The sequence below is a fragment of the Microtus ochrogaster genome, unplaced genomic scaffold (assembly GCF_000317375.1).
Source record: "Microtus ochrogaster isolate Prairie Vole_2 unplaced genomic scaffold, MicOch1.0 UNK21, whole genome shotgun sequence".
NCBI lineage: Eukaryota > Metazoa > Chordata > Mammalia > Rodentia > Cricetidae > Microtus > Microtus ochrogaster.
This window is the reverse complement of record NW_004949119.1, coordinates 4686795-4705914: the sequence shown is the minus strand read 5'-3', so window position 1 is coordinate 4705914 and position 19120 is coordinate 4686795. Positions and strand designations below refer to the sequence as shown.

The window sequence follows — 19120 nt, the reverse complement described above, 5'->3', positions numbered from 1 at the left end:
TCTGTGTGGATATGTTCTGCAATCAGAAACATGCATTTCAATTCTAAGTGAGTTTTGCTTTCAGTATTGAAACCAATTGCTCCAGCTGCCTAAGTGACTGTTTACATATTTGCATATTTGTATATTTATACTTAATGCCTCTGGGAACTTAGCTTGGTGGCCAATCTACAAGAAGACTTGTGGTCACGCATTTGATCAGGCTGACTGATGAGAATTGCAGTAGTTGTTGCTTTCATTTATTGGAGAGAAAAAGAGAAACTTGGAGAACTGAGGCCAGTTTCCATTCATTCTACAGATCTAGAAAGTGCCTGTAGCATGTAGGACTCCCTAAGTTCTACTAAGGAAAACTCAGAAGTATGGGGCTGGAGAGATGGCTCAGAGGTTAAGAGCATTGCCTGCTCTTCCAAAGGTCCTGAGTTCAATTCCCAGCAACCACATGGTGGCTCACAACCATCTGGTGCCGTCTTCTGGCCTGCAGGCATACATACAGACAGAATATTGTATACGTAATAAATAAATAAATAAATAAATAAATAAATAAATAAATAAATAAATTTAAAAAAAAAAAACAACTCAGAAGTAAACGGGGATCCTGTTTCTCAGTCTTCCAACCGGCAGTGATCTCTTAGAGAAAGTGTGTGCTTTGCTCTTGTGAAGAGTAAGCAGACGAAGAATAAGCCTTGCTGCAGACGTAGGAAAAGCAGTGAGCGAGAATTCATGGAGATGGGACCACACAAGCCCGGTGCTGCCAGCTCTCACTAGGCGTTTTCAGTTGAAGTCAGCAAGGTCATGGGGATAAAGGGGGGATAATTTATATCTTCCTTGAAATGAGGAAATGTCTCCTTCTGCCAAGATGTCCTTGTTGGAATTCTGCTAATGGATGCGCAGGAAGAAAGGCCTCTCCCGATAGGAGACTCCTCTTGGAGATTTCCTTGATTCTCCGCATGACACATCTTGAGTTTTATCTCTGATAAGCTTATGACTTAAACAAAATTGGAGCCAGAAAATTGATTAAAAGTGTTGCTTGTGGAGGAAGATCTTTGGCAGCCATAAGAACAAAACAAACGTGACATTGAATAGTCTCCTAAAAAGATCAGAGAGATTTGCCAAAAAAACAAACAAACAAACAAAAAAACCAAACAAAAAAGTTAACATTCCTAGTAAGTCAATAGCAAATTTTAAGTATAAAAGGCATTTTGTAGGGAGATGAAAAAGTTATTCCTGCCTAGAATTAATATCTTTTTACATTTTTCAGATGAAGAAGACTAGCATTTATTTAAATGTTTCTAGATTTGGAATGCAGGTAACAGTTATGCGATCTGAAATACTAAAATCAGGAATGTATTTCTCCAAAGAGGCTGAGAAACTCACAAGTCACCTAGGAAACTTCCTATGTTCTGGGCCCCAGGAATCAGAGGCCTATTCTTCACCTCCCTTAGAGCTCAGTCTAGCCTGCATGGCACAGAGCACCTGTCTGATGGACTTCCCCTTAGAGCTCAGTCTAGCCTGCAAGGCACAGAGCACCTGTGTTTATGGACTTCATATTTTTTCCTGGATGGGCTCATTCTTTTGACTCCCTCAAATGAACCCACCAAAGCCTGTCTTAGCCTAGCCTTTATACCTGCCTCATACTTTATATGCATACAAGTTTAATCTTTGCACCCTGTCCATAGGGCACATGAGGGTATTTGGGGATCCCAAGAGCTCTGGGGACAGGAGATGCTGTCTATCTCTTGCATATCACCATAAAACTCAAGGAATAGAGTGGTTTTGATTTGTAGCAGAAGGTAAATCTGTAGTAACCCATTTCTAGATGTTGCCCAGAGACCACACCTTCCCAAGGATTTTGTTAGCATTGAATACAAAATCGAGAGTAGGCCAGTGGAGGTGTGAGGGCTTCTTTACTCTGACGTTTTTAGTCACCTTGCTTATATTTATAGAAGTCAAAGATTAAGGACATAGTGTGTCCTTAATGCATAGACTATAGCCTTTATTCTCTTAAGAACATTGTCAGTCAGGTATTATTCTCTGCATCTTATAGTTGAGGAGGGTGAGACCTAGCTTCCTTTGAAGCCAGGATCCAGTGGTTATGATGCATGCACCTAAGTGCTTCACTAACATAGATGGCTAGGGAAGCTGAGGCCTGAGCACCAGGTTGATCTCCACCAGCACTGACTTGATTAAAAGATGCTTGAAGACTGCAGCAAACCACTTCTACCTGCATTCTCTAGACTGCAATCCCTGATGTCACCGCAGGCCAATTCTTGTTCAGTCAGTGCAGATGAAGACCAGAGGAAAATGAAAAACCTCTGTGGCTAGGAACCCTGAGATCACCACATTTCACAGTGACAGTGGACTGGATCACTATGGGACAGATAAAGTGGCACAAAGCATGAGAAAAGAAAGCACAGGTCTTTGGACATAATTGTCTGACCAAGACAACGTGTGTCAAATTTTACCTTCCGTATTCTGTTGTTCGAGTCGTGATAGAATCCCACCCATCCAGCCAGCTCAGGATCCCTTCCACTCCTATGTGGATTCTTAGCAAAATAGAGGCTTCCCAAACTTTGGGGAACATACTTTTAAGACTCCAGAAGTGTGGGAATTTTTTTTAATAGAAGTACTCATGCATTATTCTATCATGTATAGTTTTTAATTCTATAACTTCATCATAGAGGATATTTTTGATAAGAAGCACAGTGTTCCAGTCCACCGAGCCAGGAGATCTCTGATGGAATGCAATATACTTGAACATTTTTACAGGGATGACATGGTAACAGTAACCATAATCAAAGGCATCAAGCTGTTTAGACATTATCTTCTTTGACAAATGGCTATTGTTAGTCTTAATGCACCTCTCATAGGGAAAAGCAGTTGAATTCTTGGTAAGTTTAGGAACTTACCCCAAATTACCACTTCAATGCTGGAATATGAACCCAATTTCTGATTGCAGAGGCAGTCACATAGGAACTGCCTTTTAGGAAAACAAGGCAAAGATTGTACAAAATCTAGAACCCTGTGATCCTAAAATGCCTTACGTAGGTGATTTTGAAAAGGAAATCAATATAAACTATATGATCTCACATGCACCTTAATGAGCACAAACTAATTTTTACATTCATTTAACTGCAACAGTTTGTATAATCTCTGACACCTTTGCCTCATGACTGTGCTAAATGAGAAGGCTTGTGATATGGGTGTGGGAATTGGCAGAGGAGTCATGATAAGGTCTCTTTGTAAAACCTCTGCCTTTTGCAGTGTGTCCTTAGTGCAGACCGCAGGCCCATTAGGATGAACTGATGAGTTCTGATGTGGAAGGAACCTCATTGCTGCTGGTGGTTCTGAGGCAGAGCGGTCGCCTCTTCATTCTCTCTGATTTAGTGTTATCAGCAGCCATGGCAATGGCACAAGCCCCGCTTCCCACTGTCAGGTCTTGTAGGTAATGGTAGGTGCTCTTGTACTGTTCGCAACTGTGAACAGTAACCTCAGGGTGATGATCTGATCAGAATTCTCCCAACAGTTCAGAAGTTCACCTGGGCTCTCCCTGTTTTGCTGCAGAGAGAGAGCTACTTTGACAATACTGTCTCCTGAATCTTACCACTACAGAAAGATCACATATTAATTTTTCCCCGCCCCCATTTGTCTTGGGCAGCTGGGGGTCTTCAGTGAACCCGAGCCCAAACCTCTCTTGCCTTAATCACTAGCTTTTTATATCAAATAATAGTGCTATTGTCTTTTGCTTCCTCCCAAGTCTGTAAATTCTATACCTGTTATACACAATGCCTCATTACTATTTCTGCATAGGACAACACAGTACTCTGCTTTTGATCAGCAGAAACTTGCTTGTTTCTCCCATTTATTAGATTAGGATCCTTTGATCTCTATGCCACCCCCAACATAACTTGGCCAGCTAGTCCATTTCTAGCACTTGTAGGGCTGTGCATATTTAGGTTTATATATCCCTACAAGACAAGGCAGTTGTTTTGTTTCTGTTTTTAGAGATAATTTTCATTTGTCTTTAAGCTGCAGTGGGCCCCAATGACAGAATACTATTTTTATGTCTCATTCACACAACCCATCCATTTTTATAGAAAGCAGACGGGAATCATTGGGCATATTTGACAGATAGTAGCTTTCTTTATCAGTGTGTAGATCGTGTTTTTCATAGAGTCTGCTTACATGTCCTTATCAAAGCCTCAAAGATGTGCGGTTTTATTATGCATTACATGTAACATAGGTATCTTGTACCATTCCCCATGGAAATATGTGGTATGTATATATGTATGTTACTGTATACACATAGGGGTCCCATTAATGCTCAATCACCTAAGGGGAAGTGGGGGTTGCATAGAACTTCCTTAGGCTGAGTGTGTTTCAAAACTGACCATCAAAATCAGTTTCTAAATGGATCCATCCTGAAGAATGTACTTCTGGGAGCAGCTAAGCAGCTCCATTAAGCAAACCTAGACCCTAAGACCCAGACCTTTGATGGCCCTGACTTGGAGTGTGCTACCTGGAGCTAAATTAGGGCATGATTGAACTAGATGTGTGGCCCAGTGAATGTCAGGCTCTAAGGAAAGATCTAAGGAACAAGACAAATGGGGCCCCTATCAAGGCAACAGGATGGTGTCGTCATCAAGTCTTTATCCTGAACCCCAGCTCACACTTTTGTCTTCTTTGTTTGTTTCTGTTCATTGAGCAGAATATTAATTAACCCTGGGAACCACCTTAAGATCCAAGAAGGTACTTTAGGATTTTTCATCGCAAGTGATGCCAAAGAAGTTAAAAGGTAAGAGTTGATTTTTATCTGCTTTCTTTCTGGTCCAACCCCAGACACTTAGATCTACTGAGACCTGCATGCTCTATATGTCCAAGACTCTACCTCCAGAAGTAGTAATTGCTTCCTAGGGTGTCTTTTCCCACAGTCAGTTCCCTGTCTTTAAGTCAGAATACTAAAAATTTAGATCAGGAAACATCGTTATCTGTCCCTTCATCTTACAAGGAAAGAATCGGAGGCCCAGAAAGCAGAAGTGACTTCAAGTCACTCTAAGTCTTTCTGTTCTGAAGGAGATGCACAGGATTTCTGGCCCCTGTCTGAGGTCACTTTCCTAATATTGTATGGGTAAATGTCCGTGCATATGTTCTGATGTAAATGCCAAGAAGAACTTCAAACAGTTTGGATTAATTTTCGGCGGAACATTAAAATGCCCCTATCTGTGCTCGCAACTTTCTAAGCCCTGGCTAACGTTGTCAGCTTCAGTTGGGAAGCCTCTTTAGGTCTAGTATGAGGTTAGCACCAGGCTCCACATTTCTTAAAATTTTTTATTAATGTCTTTATTCCTATTTAAGTAACTTAGGGAATCACAAGACTTTGTATATCAATTTAGACTTTTGTTTATATTTGATTTTATTCCACCAACTCCAGAACTTTTGCTTTCAGAAAATATGATATAATTAATCAAGAAAAGTTACTCATCTGAATAATTGTGTTACATATTTTAAATCAATACTTACTATGAGTGTCTTCAATTCTTTGTGGATACCCATTGTCTTCTAATGAGTCCCCACTCAGAGCCAGGCCCATCCAACGTGTGCCTATTCTTTATGCCAACCCTCAAAAATTACCCCAGAAATAGAAGTCAGTCTTCTAAAGTGCTCAGAACTCTGGCCTTGTCTGTAAAAGGCCAGCACCTACTTACTCTGCACCACCGCTGCTCTGGGTACTAATGGGTTTCTTTGGGTTCATGACCTCACCCAGCCTTAGAGTTCCTTCTTTGTCTAGGAAGGAACTAAAACGTGGCTTCATTGGCCAGCTTGTGCAAAGTAACTGTGCTAGTGAGACATAACAAGACATATTTGCAAAATCTCAAATATGCTAATATAGAACCCTGCTAATATTTGACAAAGTCAGGCTTATGATTTTCTATCCACTCAACTCTAGCAAGTGGGACTTTAAACAAGTTTTTAGACTACTAGTTTAAAAGTTTCCGGGGAAAAGAACCCTTAGAGTTGAGGGTTTTTTTTTTTGTTGTTGTTGCTGTTGTTGTTTTATTTTTTTGTTTTCTGGTTTTGTTTTTTGTTTTCTGGTTTTTATTTTTATTTTTTTACTGATCTCTCCAATAAGTTTACTTCTGCGAATTGGAAATTGGAGAATGATTGGCATTGTTAAACCATGTAAGAGAGATCCATCTCTATCTGGTTCATGGGTAAAATACGCTGAGACAGGAGGCCATCAGAACTACCCTTAGATGGACGTTCAGGTGAGAAAGGAAATTGTCTGTGTGAGCCCACCCCCAGGGACTCTAGAATAGTTATGTCCTGGTCCAGATGTGAGACACTGAATTTTGAAGCAGAATCTCAGCTCCAAGCATGGTAGGCTGGGAGCACAGGCGACCATACATCATGCACACCTTCCAGACAGCAAATTCAACCTGGGCTCCCATTTGTGTGGTTCTATTTCCTACTGCATCTCTCACTAATGAGTGTCACAAACACCGAGCAGCTCAGGAAACGAATTACCACCTATATTAAGGAATGTAATATGTCTTGTTCCTGTGCTTTATGGAATTCACAAATACATGCTGACATCATCAGCTACAACCCCAGCCTGTAATTTCCGTGGCGTGTGATCTGTCAGAGAAAATGCTGTCAGTTAGGGCATTTCAAATAGATGAAGAGTACAGAAAGTTATAGAAAAGACATTGGAAATCTGAGTGAAACTGAACAAGTTGTGTAAAAAATGGAAAAGTAGATTATGATGGTTTCTTATTGGGTTTTACCCTCTGCTGTGGCATCAAAAAAAAAAAAAAGGCAAAACACCATGCACTGAGAGAAGTCTTGGTCATAGAAACTTGAGGTGCTAGCTTTAGACAAGGAGGAGTGAGCCCAGCTACTTAAATTAAGAGGTTACTCTGAGATAGGTACTTGGTCATATTTTTTTTTTGGCTTTCCCTAAATATCCCCCCTTTTAAATAACTCAGGAACACAGTCCTGTGATTCCCACTTTCTTTAGCAAATACATACTTTGTTTGAGTCATAATTAAAAATAATAGATTAGTTGCCAAGTGAAAAGAGTTACCTGCTATTATATTATACTATATTATATATTATATCTACTTCTGGTTTCTTCTCAAAACATGGAATCCCAAAAATTGGGAAGCAATCTCAAATTGATTTATTCATTCACTCATCAAATATCTGCCATTGATTAATGTTTGGAAGGCTCCAGAGATCCTATTTGCTGTCCTGAGGCTCACAATCTATAGAGGAGAGAATTTTAGGTTCTTAAAAACTTTAAAATGAAAGAAGGATTTCAACTAGGTGTCAGTGAAAGCTGCTCTTCCAGACAGGTGGCATTTGGACAGAGACAGAAGTGAAGGGAAGGAGACTTTCATATCAAGATCAGATGGGGAAGGACGATAACAGTGTGAAGTTTGTCCTATTGAGACAACATGGGACAGCATGGCCGGGAGAGTACCAGAGGATGGAAGTGGGGAGCCATCAGAAGACAGGCTGCATCTGGTTCTTTGGGCACTTGCAAAGAGAATGGCTTTATCATGGAATGAAGCATATTGATGCATGTGATCAGAACTATATTCTCAAAGATCTTTGCCTGTGATGGGGCAGGAGAGGAGGCAAGATATTCAGCGAGCATCAAATAGTGTGGGGAGATGCTAGCAGCTTGTGCAGGAGGAGACTCCTATTTGGAGCACTCTGGGGAGCCTGTAGTGCATCCTCATGAACTCCACAGAAGTGAGGGAGGAGGAAGAATCAAGGCTTAGGCCTAGGTTTGGGGCAATGAGCGATGGTGACAATGATGTCTTGCTGAGATGAGAAAAACTAGGAGAAGATGGGGGCGGTAGGAACTGAGAAATTCTGTCTGGGCCATGGTGAATGGAAGATCAGTCCTAAACATACCATAAAGTTGTCATAAAGGCTGGTGATAGCTGCTTTCAGCCTGAAACTGCAGGGACCAGGGGAAGAAGGCGGAAGTTTGAGGGGGAGTGATGACCACTTAGTGGGAGCTTTGCCCTCCGGTGGGGAAATGTTTTTGTTACTATCCCACAACCCTCCAGAGAGCATACTCAATCTTTCTCAGTTTCTGTTGCTCTCAGACTCTTGCCTTTAGCCAGTCACACAGAGCAACAGAGGACAAGGAGACCCTAAAGCCAACCTAGCAGGATGTGGAGGCGGGGTCTCTTGGCTGGTGTGTGAACTGGGGAAGAAGGAGATGGTAGTTGCTTTGGAGTGAGAAGGCAAGCATCAGGAAAATAGAGAAGCCACCAGGAATGGGGAAAGGCTCTGGAAGCCATAGTCAGGGTTTTAAACTAAGACCAGTGGGGTTCTGTTCTCCGGATCACTGAGATTGCAGGGTCAAGTGCATAGTTGTAACAAAGGACATTGCCAAGAGAATGCAATGGGGGCTTTTCTGGGTGGTGTAGCTTCCAAAGAACTGCCACTTAGCAAAAATTAATTTGTAGTTTAAAGAATCTGCCTCCTTCATCTGCAGCAGATGTCTTCTTGTGACCGTGGACACCATTAGCTCTTCATCTGCCTCATTAACCGCATCTGTCTGACTGTAGCACCTGCTTCGCTAAGTGAAAGAAGCCAAGCACAGAAGGACAAACATTGCACAATCTCACTTATATGTGAAACCTTAAAAAGTCTAGGCCATGTAAGCACAGGGTAGAATCGTGGTTACTAGAAGCTGGGGCAGGGACATCTGGGGAACAAGGGTCAAAGGACGTAAAATATTCATTTAAATGAAAGATTAAATGCAGGCGATCATTGCAAAGTGCCGAGACCATAGTTGGTTCAAAATAGGTTATTTTTTGCATCTGCTTATTTATTTGTGTTGAATAGATGTGAGAAATTACTCACCTCGAAGGAAGGTGAGAGAACAAATTTGCTCTTTCTACCACATGGGACGCAGGATCAACTCCAGCTGTCAGGGAGCAGGTGCTGCTACCTGCTGAGCCCTCTCCCTGACCCACAGAGTGATGTTGTTAAAACAGTGTGTTGTATTCATGGAAATTTCTTTTAACAGTTTTTCTCTTGGGGTAGATGTTAAATGTTCTCACTCCACATACAAAGTAACTAGTAGATGAAAGCCTGTGTGTTGGTTTGCTTGGTTTCTCCATAACATAGATCACAAATACATAGCTTTTCTCAGTTAAAAACAAAATGTTTACAGGCTAGGGAGATGACTCAGCAGGTAAGAGCACTGGCTGCTCTTCCAAAGGTCCTGAGTTCAATTCTCAGCAACCACATGGTGAGTGACTCACAATCATCTATAGTAGGATCTGATAGCCTCTTCTGGTGTGTAGGCATACATGCAGATAGAGTACTCATATACATAAAATAAATAATTAAATAAATCTTTAAAGATGTTTAATATAAAGAACTGGGCTTTTTTTTTTTCATTTGGCTCATCTCTTAATCTCTTAGAGAAACATGTTTAAGACTTTCTGCTCCTGGACTTGAATCCAGACTCTGCCACTTTGTGGTGTGACCTTGAGCAGGCCACTTAATTGCTACTCACCTCAGGTTCCTTATCCGTAGCCAAGCTTCCTTTAAAAAGGGTTGTTGAAGATCAGATATATTAATGTTTTTACATGCTTAGAGCAGCCCCAGCCTATGGTTTGTTAGCTGTTATTACTGCTGCATTGCTGCTATCCACGAGAGCATCTAAGGGGTCCTAAAATGGCCAGAGGAAGTAGTTGGGAACTCACTTGCCCCAAGTAAATGGATGCCTCTTCTTGTCCCTCTTGTTTCAAGGCAGCCTACCATCCATTCATTTCCTACCCACAATGCCTTGCAGGGCAGACAGCTGCTTTTTCTGTTTTTGCAAAGGAGATGACGCCTGACATTTAAAGAAACGGTGAAGGAGCCCCTTGAGTTGAAAGAGCATTGGACTTGATGTAGAAATGTACACACTGTGGAAAACATAAAAGAACCTAGGAACTGTGTTTATTTCTTTGGCCTCCATCGACAAATGGCTCTGTTTATTCCTGGCACCCAATTTCATGTTGGGAGTGGTAAAGGCATTAAGCCCAGGGTTTTGTTAGTTCCTGAATCCAGAGGGTTGAGAGGTCGTTCCAGTAAACTTTATTACCTCCCCAGTGCAGATGCTTCTCTACTTATGATGGAGTGACACCCCAGTAAACCATCCTAATTTGAAAAGAACTTAAGCTAAAAATGCATGTAACCTACTGAACATCACACCTTAGCCCAGATTGCCTAATGTGCTCGAGCCCTGAACATTAATGCGCAGTTTGGCAGAGCCATCTTACAAAGCCTATTTAATAGATTTGCCAAAGTTGACCATCTCCTGCCACTTAGAGACGCCTGTGCTGAAGATCCTGAATGGCTGAATGGCCATGCCTCTGTACCAGCTCAAGCTGGAAGGGCTCAGCCACCCACCCAGGTGCCCATGTTAATTTCTCTGGATGCTGATGTTAAGTAGTTTCCAGATCATCTTAGTTCTTCTCATTGAAATTAACTTTGGCACAACCAGTTCACTTTGGGGTCCCAGACTGGCACTTAAGTCAGATTAGGGGACTTTGTTGTTATTATTGATGGCTCCTCCTTATGGCTCATTCTGCCCATCATTCCCCTCCTCATCCCATTCCAATGGTCACCTGATTCTCATTCCAGAGAGAGAAAGAGAGGGAGGGAGGGAGAGAGAGAGAAAGAGAGGGAGAGAGAGAGAGAGAGAGAGTCTTTAATTTATTATCTGTGCTAGGAGCAGACATAATGGGAATGGATCTCGCCAGCTTTGGGGTGGAATGGGCTTTGACTTCCAGGAGAGAGTCTGAGGGGAACCACTGGAATCTTTCTGTGCCCCTCCTCCAGTAACTCTCTGTCCTCTCTGCCTTTGGTCAATGAGGAAAGGTGCTTGTGAAGTGGCAAAGGTGACATTTAGGTTTGACCAAGGCCTGTCATCCTTGCGCCTTTTTAACGTGTATTCGAGTAAGCTATGGGAATTTAGAATTGTTTTTAATGTATACTCCAAAGACTTGGGGCTATTACCCATGTGTTCCAAGGACCAGTGTTCTCAGAAATTAGTCACAAGCTTAGTGTATCACACCAGCAAGACCTTTCTCCCGGTGCCTTTGCAAATAAAAGTTTATAAAAAGAAGCACCAACTCGAATCACAGAATGCTGGGTTTGAAGTGAATGGTCTTACAACAAACATTTCCATCTGCAAATGTCTAAACTTCTCGAAAGATAAAAGGAAATTAGGCCTGGCATATTTCATTAATTTGGCACCACCTCAGGGGACACGTGGTACTCATTTTACTTGGGTGGATTATGAGATGTGTCAGTTTTTCCGTTCTCTTTCTCCAGGGCATTTTTTTACTGCAAGGCCTGTCATGATGACGTCACAGATCCCAAAAGAATTAAAAAATGCGGCTGCAGGCGGCGTAAGTAGTGTTTCTTTCTCCCCTCCCTCCTGCTCTCCTTCCTCATCCCCAAATTCCTTTCCCTTCTCCTTTTCCTATAGAGGACATTAAATACCAAGTGTCTCTTGAATGTGTTTGGATACTTCTCCCAACCATTTAATGAAACATGAAACAGATACCAGTCCTTGCTTAGAGCAAAAGATGAAAAAGAAATCACAGTTGGTGCCCAGGCGAGAGGCTAGTACCTCCTAGTACTTTTCTAGAAGCAGACATGTCTGGCCCACAGCTAAACATCGTGGATGAAATGGAGGCTACCTGCAGCTTTGGTGGAAGGGACGTTTTTATATCGTGTTTACAGTAGATGAGGGAGGATTCCCTAAGTTAAGAGACTACGTGTAGTCGTAGAAGGGAAGCAAGTCCCAGAACCCACTCTCCAGCGGAATAGACTGTCTTTCAATTGGGATTCTTGTAGGTTCAGACTTAGATCACCCCAGGGCAAAAGTACTGCTCCCAACAAGGCTACCAGTCACCGATGCCTACAGGCCATCCCCTATCCCCTAGTGCTTTGCTTTATGGGGTGGACTAGACTGGGCTCAGAAGCTTCCAGCATAGACAATCCCAGTTGGCTTCCACCCCAGCTTTCCTCGCACCCTCAGTGGTGACTCCAGAACACAGCTTACGAGCTCCATCGACGTCATGCTGTGAAACAGTCCTTGCTTTGGGGAGGCCCAACCTTTTGCAGCAATTAGACTGCACAGCCCAGTAGAGATTGTTCTGAACCCTAGAAGAAAATCAATGCAAGGCTGTCTTCCCTTTGATGGTTCGAAAAGCTCCTTGTGTTTGCTTTGATCCTCACCATGACCCTGTATAACTGGCTGGGCTTTATTTAATCCAGTTATAGCAACAATGACCCTTCCTTATTTAGTGAGACAATGGAATTTCTGATAATCATACAACCAACATTCATGGATTCCAGTCCCCTGAGGCCTGCCTGAGTCCTGTGGTTTCGGTGCCCTGATCTTTCTTACAGGAGGAAGGATATCCTTGGGCTAAATGAATTGGAAGAGAGTTATAAAAAAATCCCTCTCATAAAATACCATTTTACAAGAAGCTAGTCAAAAGGCCACCATTCCTGGGCTATGCCACCCCAAGGGTCTTGCCACTGTGCTGCTTGAAGGGGACGTGTTAACCAATAAGACTTGAGATGATACTGCCTGAGCATTAATACACTGGTCTTCTGGGAAGCACCTATGGGCAGTACTCGGTCTAGAGACATTTCTGTAGAAGTCTTCTCGGACTCCTTTCCACACACCAGTTTAGGCCAGCTTTTTAGCATCCATGATTTGTGTTTCCATACTCTGTCACTATACCTATACCCAGAAGGATTTCCTGATTCTCTCAACCCCCAAGGAAGAGCATCTGAGTGAGTAGAAGATGAAGAAAAAAGGTCATTATCAGGTCAGCCCCGGGCTCCAGGACTCATTCCCGCTTCTCACCAGGTGCCTGGGAACTTAGCCGTGCAGCAGGCATCCTCAGAATCATTTCCATCGGAAGGAACAGGCCATCCTGAGGCTAGATGCAGGCAAGAAAATCACTAGAGCAAGAGGGTGAACTCAGTAAGGAAACTCTCCTAGTGGCAATGGGGGCAAAATGAATGGGAGAATGTTGAGGCCAATAATCCATGCAAGGGTCTTTTTATAAGCAAACCCATCCCTTGGGAGCCTTAGTAAGGCTCTGGCGTACTAGGTCAGCATCCATTCATGTGCTTTTGTGTAACCTCTTCATGCATGGTCTCTTCTTGGTGCCTGTGGTGGAATGGTGAATGAGATCCCTTCCAAACCTTCTGTAAGCCAAAGAGACAAACCCATGCCATGTTGAGAAATATATAAATTCATAGAGACCCACATGCTAAGACAAGAGAGAAGACAATTTGAGGATGCCAGGGCTCTTATAGGAAGGCTACTACTTCATAGCTTGACTGGTCCTTTGGGAGGTGATAGTGGAGTTGAAACATGGGTGCGGAGAAGAGCAAGAGACTAGAATCAAAAGCAAGAAGCCATTTGCAGTGTTTAGAGGATGGGGAGAGGGCCTTTGGGGTCTGTGGCATCTGGAGAGAGAGGTCCAAAGTGAGATCATACTAGAAAGCAGAGATAGTGCTGAGAAACTAGATTTTAGTCCTGTGCCCAAAAGTTACCAGGTGATTTTGGGAAAGGAAATGACATCATCAGGTCTCAGCTGAAAAGATTTCCTTTGCATCTGAATGGGGGATTCATTCTGGAAGGCAGAATGGAAAAGGCAAAGATGAGGAAAGAGCTTCTCTGATTCACTCTCTGTGAAATTAGAGTGTCTCCGATAGGACCCCTTTGTATATTATTATGGCATGCCCCTTTTAAAGTTCTTACAAATAAGGATTTGACTTCTAAGGTATTTTTCTCCATCTCTGCTCCAGGCAAGCAAACAACAGTAAACTTTTAGCTCCATACTCTTGTGAAAAGCACACTTATTTACAATTACTCTAGTCCCCTCATTTCCATTCCATAAACTAAGCTAGTGAGTGTATAATCTCTTATCATGCACAACATCATTGCTGCAAAAGGATGGCCTCCTCCAAGCTGCTCTTAAGAGTGTCAAGGTTATGGAATGAGCGGTTAATATTTGATAATAATCAGAATTGTTCAAATGTTGTTATTCCCAATTAAAAGGTCATACCCTGGAGGACAGGATGCATATATGTCTGGGAGGATTACAATAAAATGAATAATGGAATATAAACCTTCTCACGAAGGTCAGGAATTGAAGAAATTGGAGAAGATGTTTGGCTGTGAAGAAACCTTCATGAGAAGTAGTTAGCATTGTTAGTAGCATATGCTCATAACAAATATAGCAAAACTGGAAAGGACAGTTGTTCCACCCTGTTATTTATCCAAACCTGTTAGTGCAGCAATTAATAACTCACCATAAAATGATATAGCTGTGAGCACAAAGCTAATAACAGCCCCCAGAATTTGTGTATGTTTCCTAACCCTCCTGTCCCTACCCCTTTCTCCTCCCCAGTCTCTCCCTTGCCCTTTTCATTCCTCCTCATTCAGTAACCTCCAATGTTCCGTGTCCTCTCTGGGAGAAGTCCGGCACATGGCTATTCCATCTGTGGAGATCCCATCGTGGTAGTCTAGTTTAACGTGTGCGTTTCTTTCCATTTCCTCATAGCTCTCCATCCATCCAGGAAGCGAGTCCAATTCAGATGTCTAGCCAAGGAGAAGGCTCTCAGACTTTGCCATTGACTCATTTTCTTTTTCTGTGCCACAAACCTGGTCTAATGATTTACACTTCCCTCCCAGCCTCTGAAAAGTTGCCAAGAGACAAGTCATGTTTAGATTGATGTGTGTGAAGGAATTTTCTTTAATTTCTAATCATTGACATGTCTTTGATTTATTTTGTTTCCTCTTTGCTGCCTTGGAATACGACCCCCACTCTATCTTAACTGCACCCTGGTAGTGATCTATTGTGAGTAAAGTGCGTTCCCCGCAGCCCAGAGTCCAGTTTTCCCGCTCTTTCTCTAGATGAGATACTTTTTTCTGTACAATTTCAGTTTCGTTTTATTTTTGGTATTCATGTTGCATGTAGCAGTTACATCATGCCCCAACTCGCTCATGCCCCAACACAGTCCTTGTAGAGTAGCCCGGAGCTGGAGAGTGCCCAGAGCCCACTCTCCATGCATCCTTCATTCCCCAGCCTCCAGCAAGCTCTGGACATGGTCTTATTTTTTCCATTCGAAAATAAGACCTTGACAACAGTGTGTTTCTCTTGAAGGCCTCACCTCAGGACTTTTAAGGGACACGGATTAGGCTGGAGTAACCCCCACTCTATCTTTAGATGCTTTGTCCATCGGGGATCATGGTCATGCTTGCCTTTGATAAACTAGACTTGTTTTCCCCTGCTATGGAGCTTGAATCCCCCTCCTGGAGGAAAAACATAGGCTACATATATATTCCTGAGTTGTGATATATATGATATGCACCAGTAGTTTATATGTAAAAATGCATATTTTTATATATAATCATAGGGAGATTCCATAGAGAGAGGAATGTGTTGATGATATTATATGTGCCTCTCTGTACAAGAAGGTGCTTGCTGGATATTTAATTGAGTACTCCTTTGGGACTCTAAGTATTTGCCTTTCTGGAGACAGGTGGTCATTATTTCCTACAGTTTATGAAGTTGCCTTGCTTTTAAGTACAACTTCTCCTTTCGTTATCACCCACTAGTTCCTCCACAGTTCCTCCGTGAATGTTAGGCATCTGGAGGATCAATGTGCTTATTTTGAAGGAAAAACATTGGTTAACTAAGGGAGAATGCTCCTTTTCATGAATGAGCCATGTAGGAATCTAAACGAGTCAATACAAGTCTCTAGACCTCTCTAACTTACTCAAGGCATAGGATTCCATTTATCCAACCAAATGTAATTTTTAAGGCCAGTATTTCTATGTGTGACCTGCAGCTGTAATGCTAGCTATCATGGGCACTAGCCGTCAGCATTGGGTCTTGACTTCCAGACATAAGACTCTATGGAAAGAGAAAGGGGACCCAGTCTGCAACTCATTGCGTTCATTGGCTCTGGAATGTAAAGGTGTTTCAGCACTGGACCTCCCATGATCCTTTGCAGAAGAACAAGAAGAAGCAAGTTGACCGCTTGAGTTCTGGTAGTCTTCATGTGTGCAAAGTCTCTGATGTTCTGTGTAGTGCCAAACCAAAATAATGATCTTCTTCAGTGCGACACACAGTTCGGTCCATGTTGGCTCTGTGGAATGTATGTGGACGTGTTGCTTCTGCACCCCCAGATTTTCATGCTCTAGCAGTTTTTGAGAACTAGAGGGCTACAAAATGCCAGTCAACAAACAACTCCATTGGCAAAGTCTCCCTCCTTTCCCAGCTCCAGGGTGATTGGTGCGAGTCAGATCAACTAGCTGGGTGTGTGCTCAGGGTTGCTGACTTTAATCTTTGCCTTTCCCTCCTTCCCGATCATGGAAAGCCATGCGTAAGACCTTCTTCTTCTCCAGAAGGTAACGGGAAGAACTGTGTTAAGTGAAGACATCATTTCTTATTTATAGTATATGAAAGAACCTCTGCTTCCTAGCATTATATATAATGATGTGCTTCAAACAAAAACCTCAGTGGGCTTTTCTTCTGTAGAGGGTTTGCTTATAACTTTGGTAGCTACTGAGCCCTAGAAGAATAGCTGTAAAGTCATGCTAAGAAATAATGCTTCCCTTCCGTGGGCTGATTTGAAAAGTGAGGCCATGATCTGAGAAGTGTACCTTAATTTAATGGCATTTTTTTTTCGTTTACACTAGTATCCTCTTACATTTGCTCCTTTGGAAACCTAAATGAGCTTTCCCTCTAGCAGCTGTAAACCTCCACCTGGGCCTCTTGGGCAAGGCTGCTTTTCCTCTCCCTTCCAATCCACCCCAGAAATTAAGATTCTGCAATTGCAACCTGGCTGGCCATTTGGTTGCTGATGCCGGAGGCAGATGGTACCGCAGACAGAATAGGCTGAAACCCTTCCTTCCATTCCAGACTTGGCTCAGAAAGGCCAACCAGCAGAGGACCTGAGGCCTAGCACCTGATCATATTAAGTGTGTCCCAAGGAAAGAGAAGTGAGCAGGCTACATCTGCAGCAGGTTTAATTTCTCGCCATCCCAACCTTTGAAAGTAGAGGGAAAGTTTTGCAAGAGTGTGTCTGAGAAAGCTTTCCATTTTAAACACTCAAAAGTAAACAGAGAGCCTTGATGATGTCCATTAGGGAAGTACTCCTATTTTGTCCCTATAAATACTACTAGGAAGTCATAATGGAAATAGTGGATGAATATCCATTTTATTGTGGTGAAGAAAAGCACATAAAAGCTTTCTTCTGAAGTAATGAAGCTGTTCAAACATAGATTTTTGTTCTGTTTTAGCGGAAGGTGAGAACCCAAATCAGATTCTTGGCACTGACATGATCCCTTCAAATCATTGATACTGGTCCAAGAACAAGAACATTTTGTGGGCCAGAGAGAAAACAAAGTCCCGAGGGGCTTATATTTCTTCTTTCCCAGAGTTAAGTTGGCCTATGGGTACAATTCGTAGAACATAAAGTTGTTCCAAGAGCCCTAAGACAAAGTGACGAGTACCTGCCGAGACACACTCTTGTCTAGTCCCTCTTGGGAAGCTGCAGTATAAAACCAAGGTGCTTGCAAGTTACTTCTATTGACTGCTCCTAGGAGCCGCTCCTAGGAGGTTTCATATCTCTGTCCTCACTGCCCCGGAACATCATAGATGAGAGGCTGCCCTTGAATTGAAGTGGCTCCACATAGGTTTCAGTTCTTAGAGACTGCAAAACCCTCTTCTCCTCTGAAGAGAAGAGCAAGTTCTGCTTCAGGCCATTAGCAAGCTGCTGTCCTACAGCCAGCTACCACTAGATGTCCTCATAAACCTACTTTGCTTTACCTTCACAATCTACTTAAAATCTTTTCTCTGGTGATGGGGAAGAGCCCTGTATGGCTACTAAGAAAGGATCTCAGCACACACCAATGGAGAGGAGACATGTTTTTACGGCCAGGAGTAGATGAGAAACTTTTTTTTTTGTTTTAAATAGATACCGAAATGTTCCATGTACGTCTGTGAAACTCAACTTTGTGGGGGTTAAGTCTCTCTCTGATATATGAAATAAATCCTCTAACCCACATTGACTATAGAAAAGAAAAAGTTACCAAGAAGGTTCTGAGAGTCTAGAATTTATTGAAACCATAATGAAGGGTTAGGAAGCCATAGAGTTGAGGAAGGTGATGGAGAAGTAATGCCCACGTTAGAAGTCTGTAATATGGTACCTACGTGACTTTATTTTAGAACCCAAGAATAGAATGCCCACATTTTCTAGAACACCTACCACGTGGGAGGCAAATCTTCAGCTCTTCATTGCTGATCTTGACCACGAATAAAAGTGGACCATAAGAAATCTCAAAACTGTTCATACATGTATCATGCCTGACGGTCACTCCACCAGATGGAAGGTCAGAATTGCCCTTCCCTTCTTAGACAGTAAACCTAGAAGGACATAGGTGACAACACACCTGACTGGGGTGGTAGACAAGGAGGCACACACTTAACTGGTCATCTTCACCCTAGACGTCATGGCGCGGAAGGTTTGTCAGTATGTGGGGCTCAATAATTTTTAACTGTTTGTGTTGTCAGTATGTGGGGCTCAATAATTTTTAACTGTTTGTGTCTTGTCCCTGAGCCTCATGTTGATCACTCTTGGTGTGTGTGTGTGTGTGTGTGTGTGTGTGTGTGTATGTGTGTGTGGTCTTTGTCCTTTGAAATTTCTCTTTTGCATTTGGCGTGAGCGTAAAATGGCCGGGAAGGAGTGACGAGTACTGGCATGTTTTCTGTTTTATGCATATGCTGCTTTGGAATGTGACTGCTTATAATTAACAGTTAATCTTCTTATAGCAAACGGGTTTCTGCTGCCTCGGTTACCAGTTGCAGCCTGTTACTGCATGCTAACAATACAAAATTTTACAGCAATGCATGGTCTCCAGGACAGCCAACCGTGTCAGTTGCAAACAGTCCCTGAGAGTCACTGGTTTGATGTTATTCTCCCTCCCGGAGCCTTCTGATGTGGGAGGTCTCCACTGCCCATTGTGATAGGGTGACCTCTGTAGGAAAAAAATGATTCAGAA

The 19120-nt window shown here is 42.6% G+C and overlaps 1 protein-coding gene across 16 annotated transcripts in view; it reads left to right on the top strand.

Annotated features, from left to right (window-relative positions):
- Window positions 1-19120, top strand: part of Kcnma1 (potassium calcium-activated channel subfamily M alpha 1) — a 738489-nt gene that overhangs the window by 589509 nt on the left and 129860 nt on the right. For all 16 annotated transcript variants that reach the window (XM_026789548.1, XM_026789554.1, XM_005367704.3 and 13 more), the window contains 2 exons: window positions 4703-4789; window positions 11350-11426. In XM_026789548.1, coding sequence (XP_026645349.1) covers window positions 4703-4789; window positions 11350-11426 — 164 coding nt within the window. The remainder of the gene's footprint in view (window positions 1-4702; window positions 4790-11349; window positions 11427-19120) is intronic.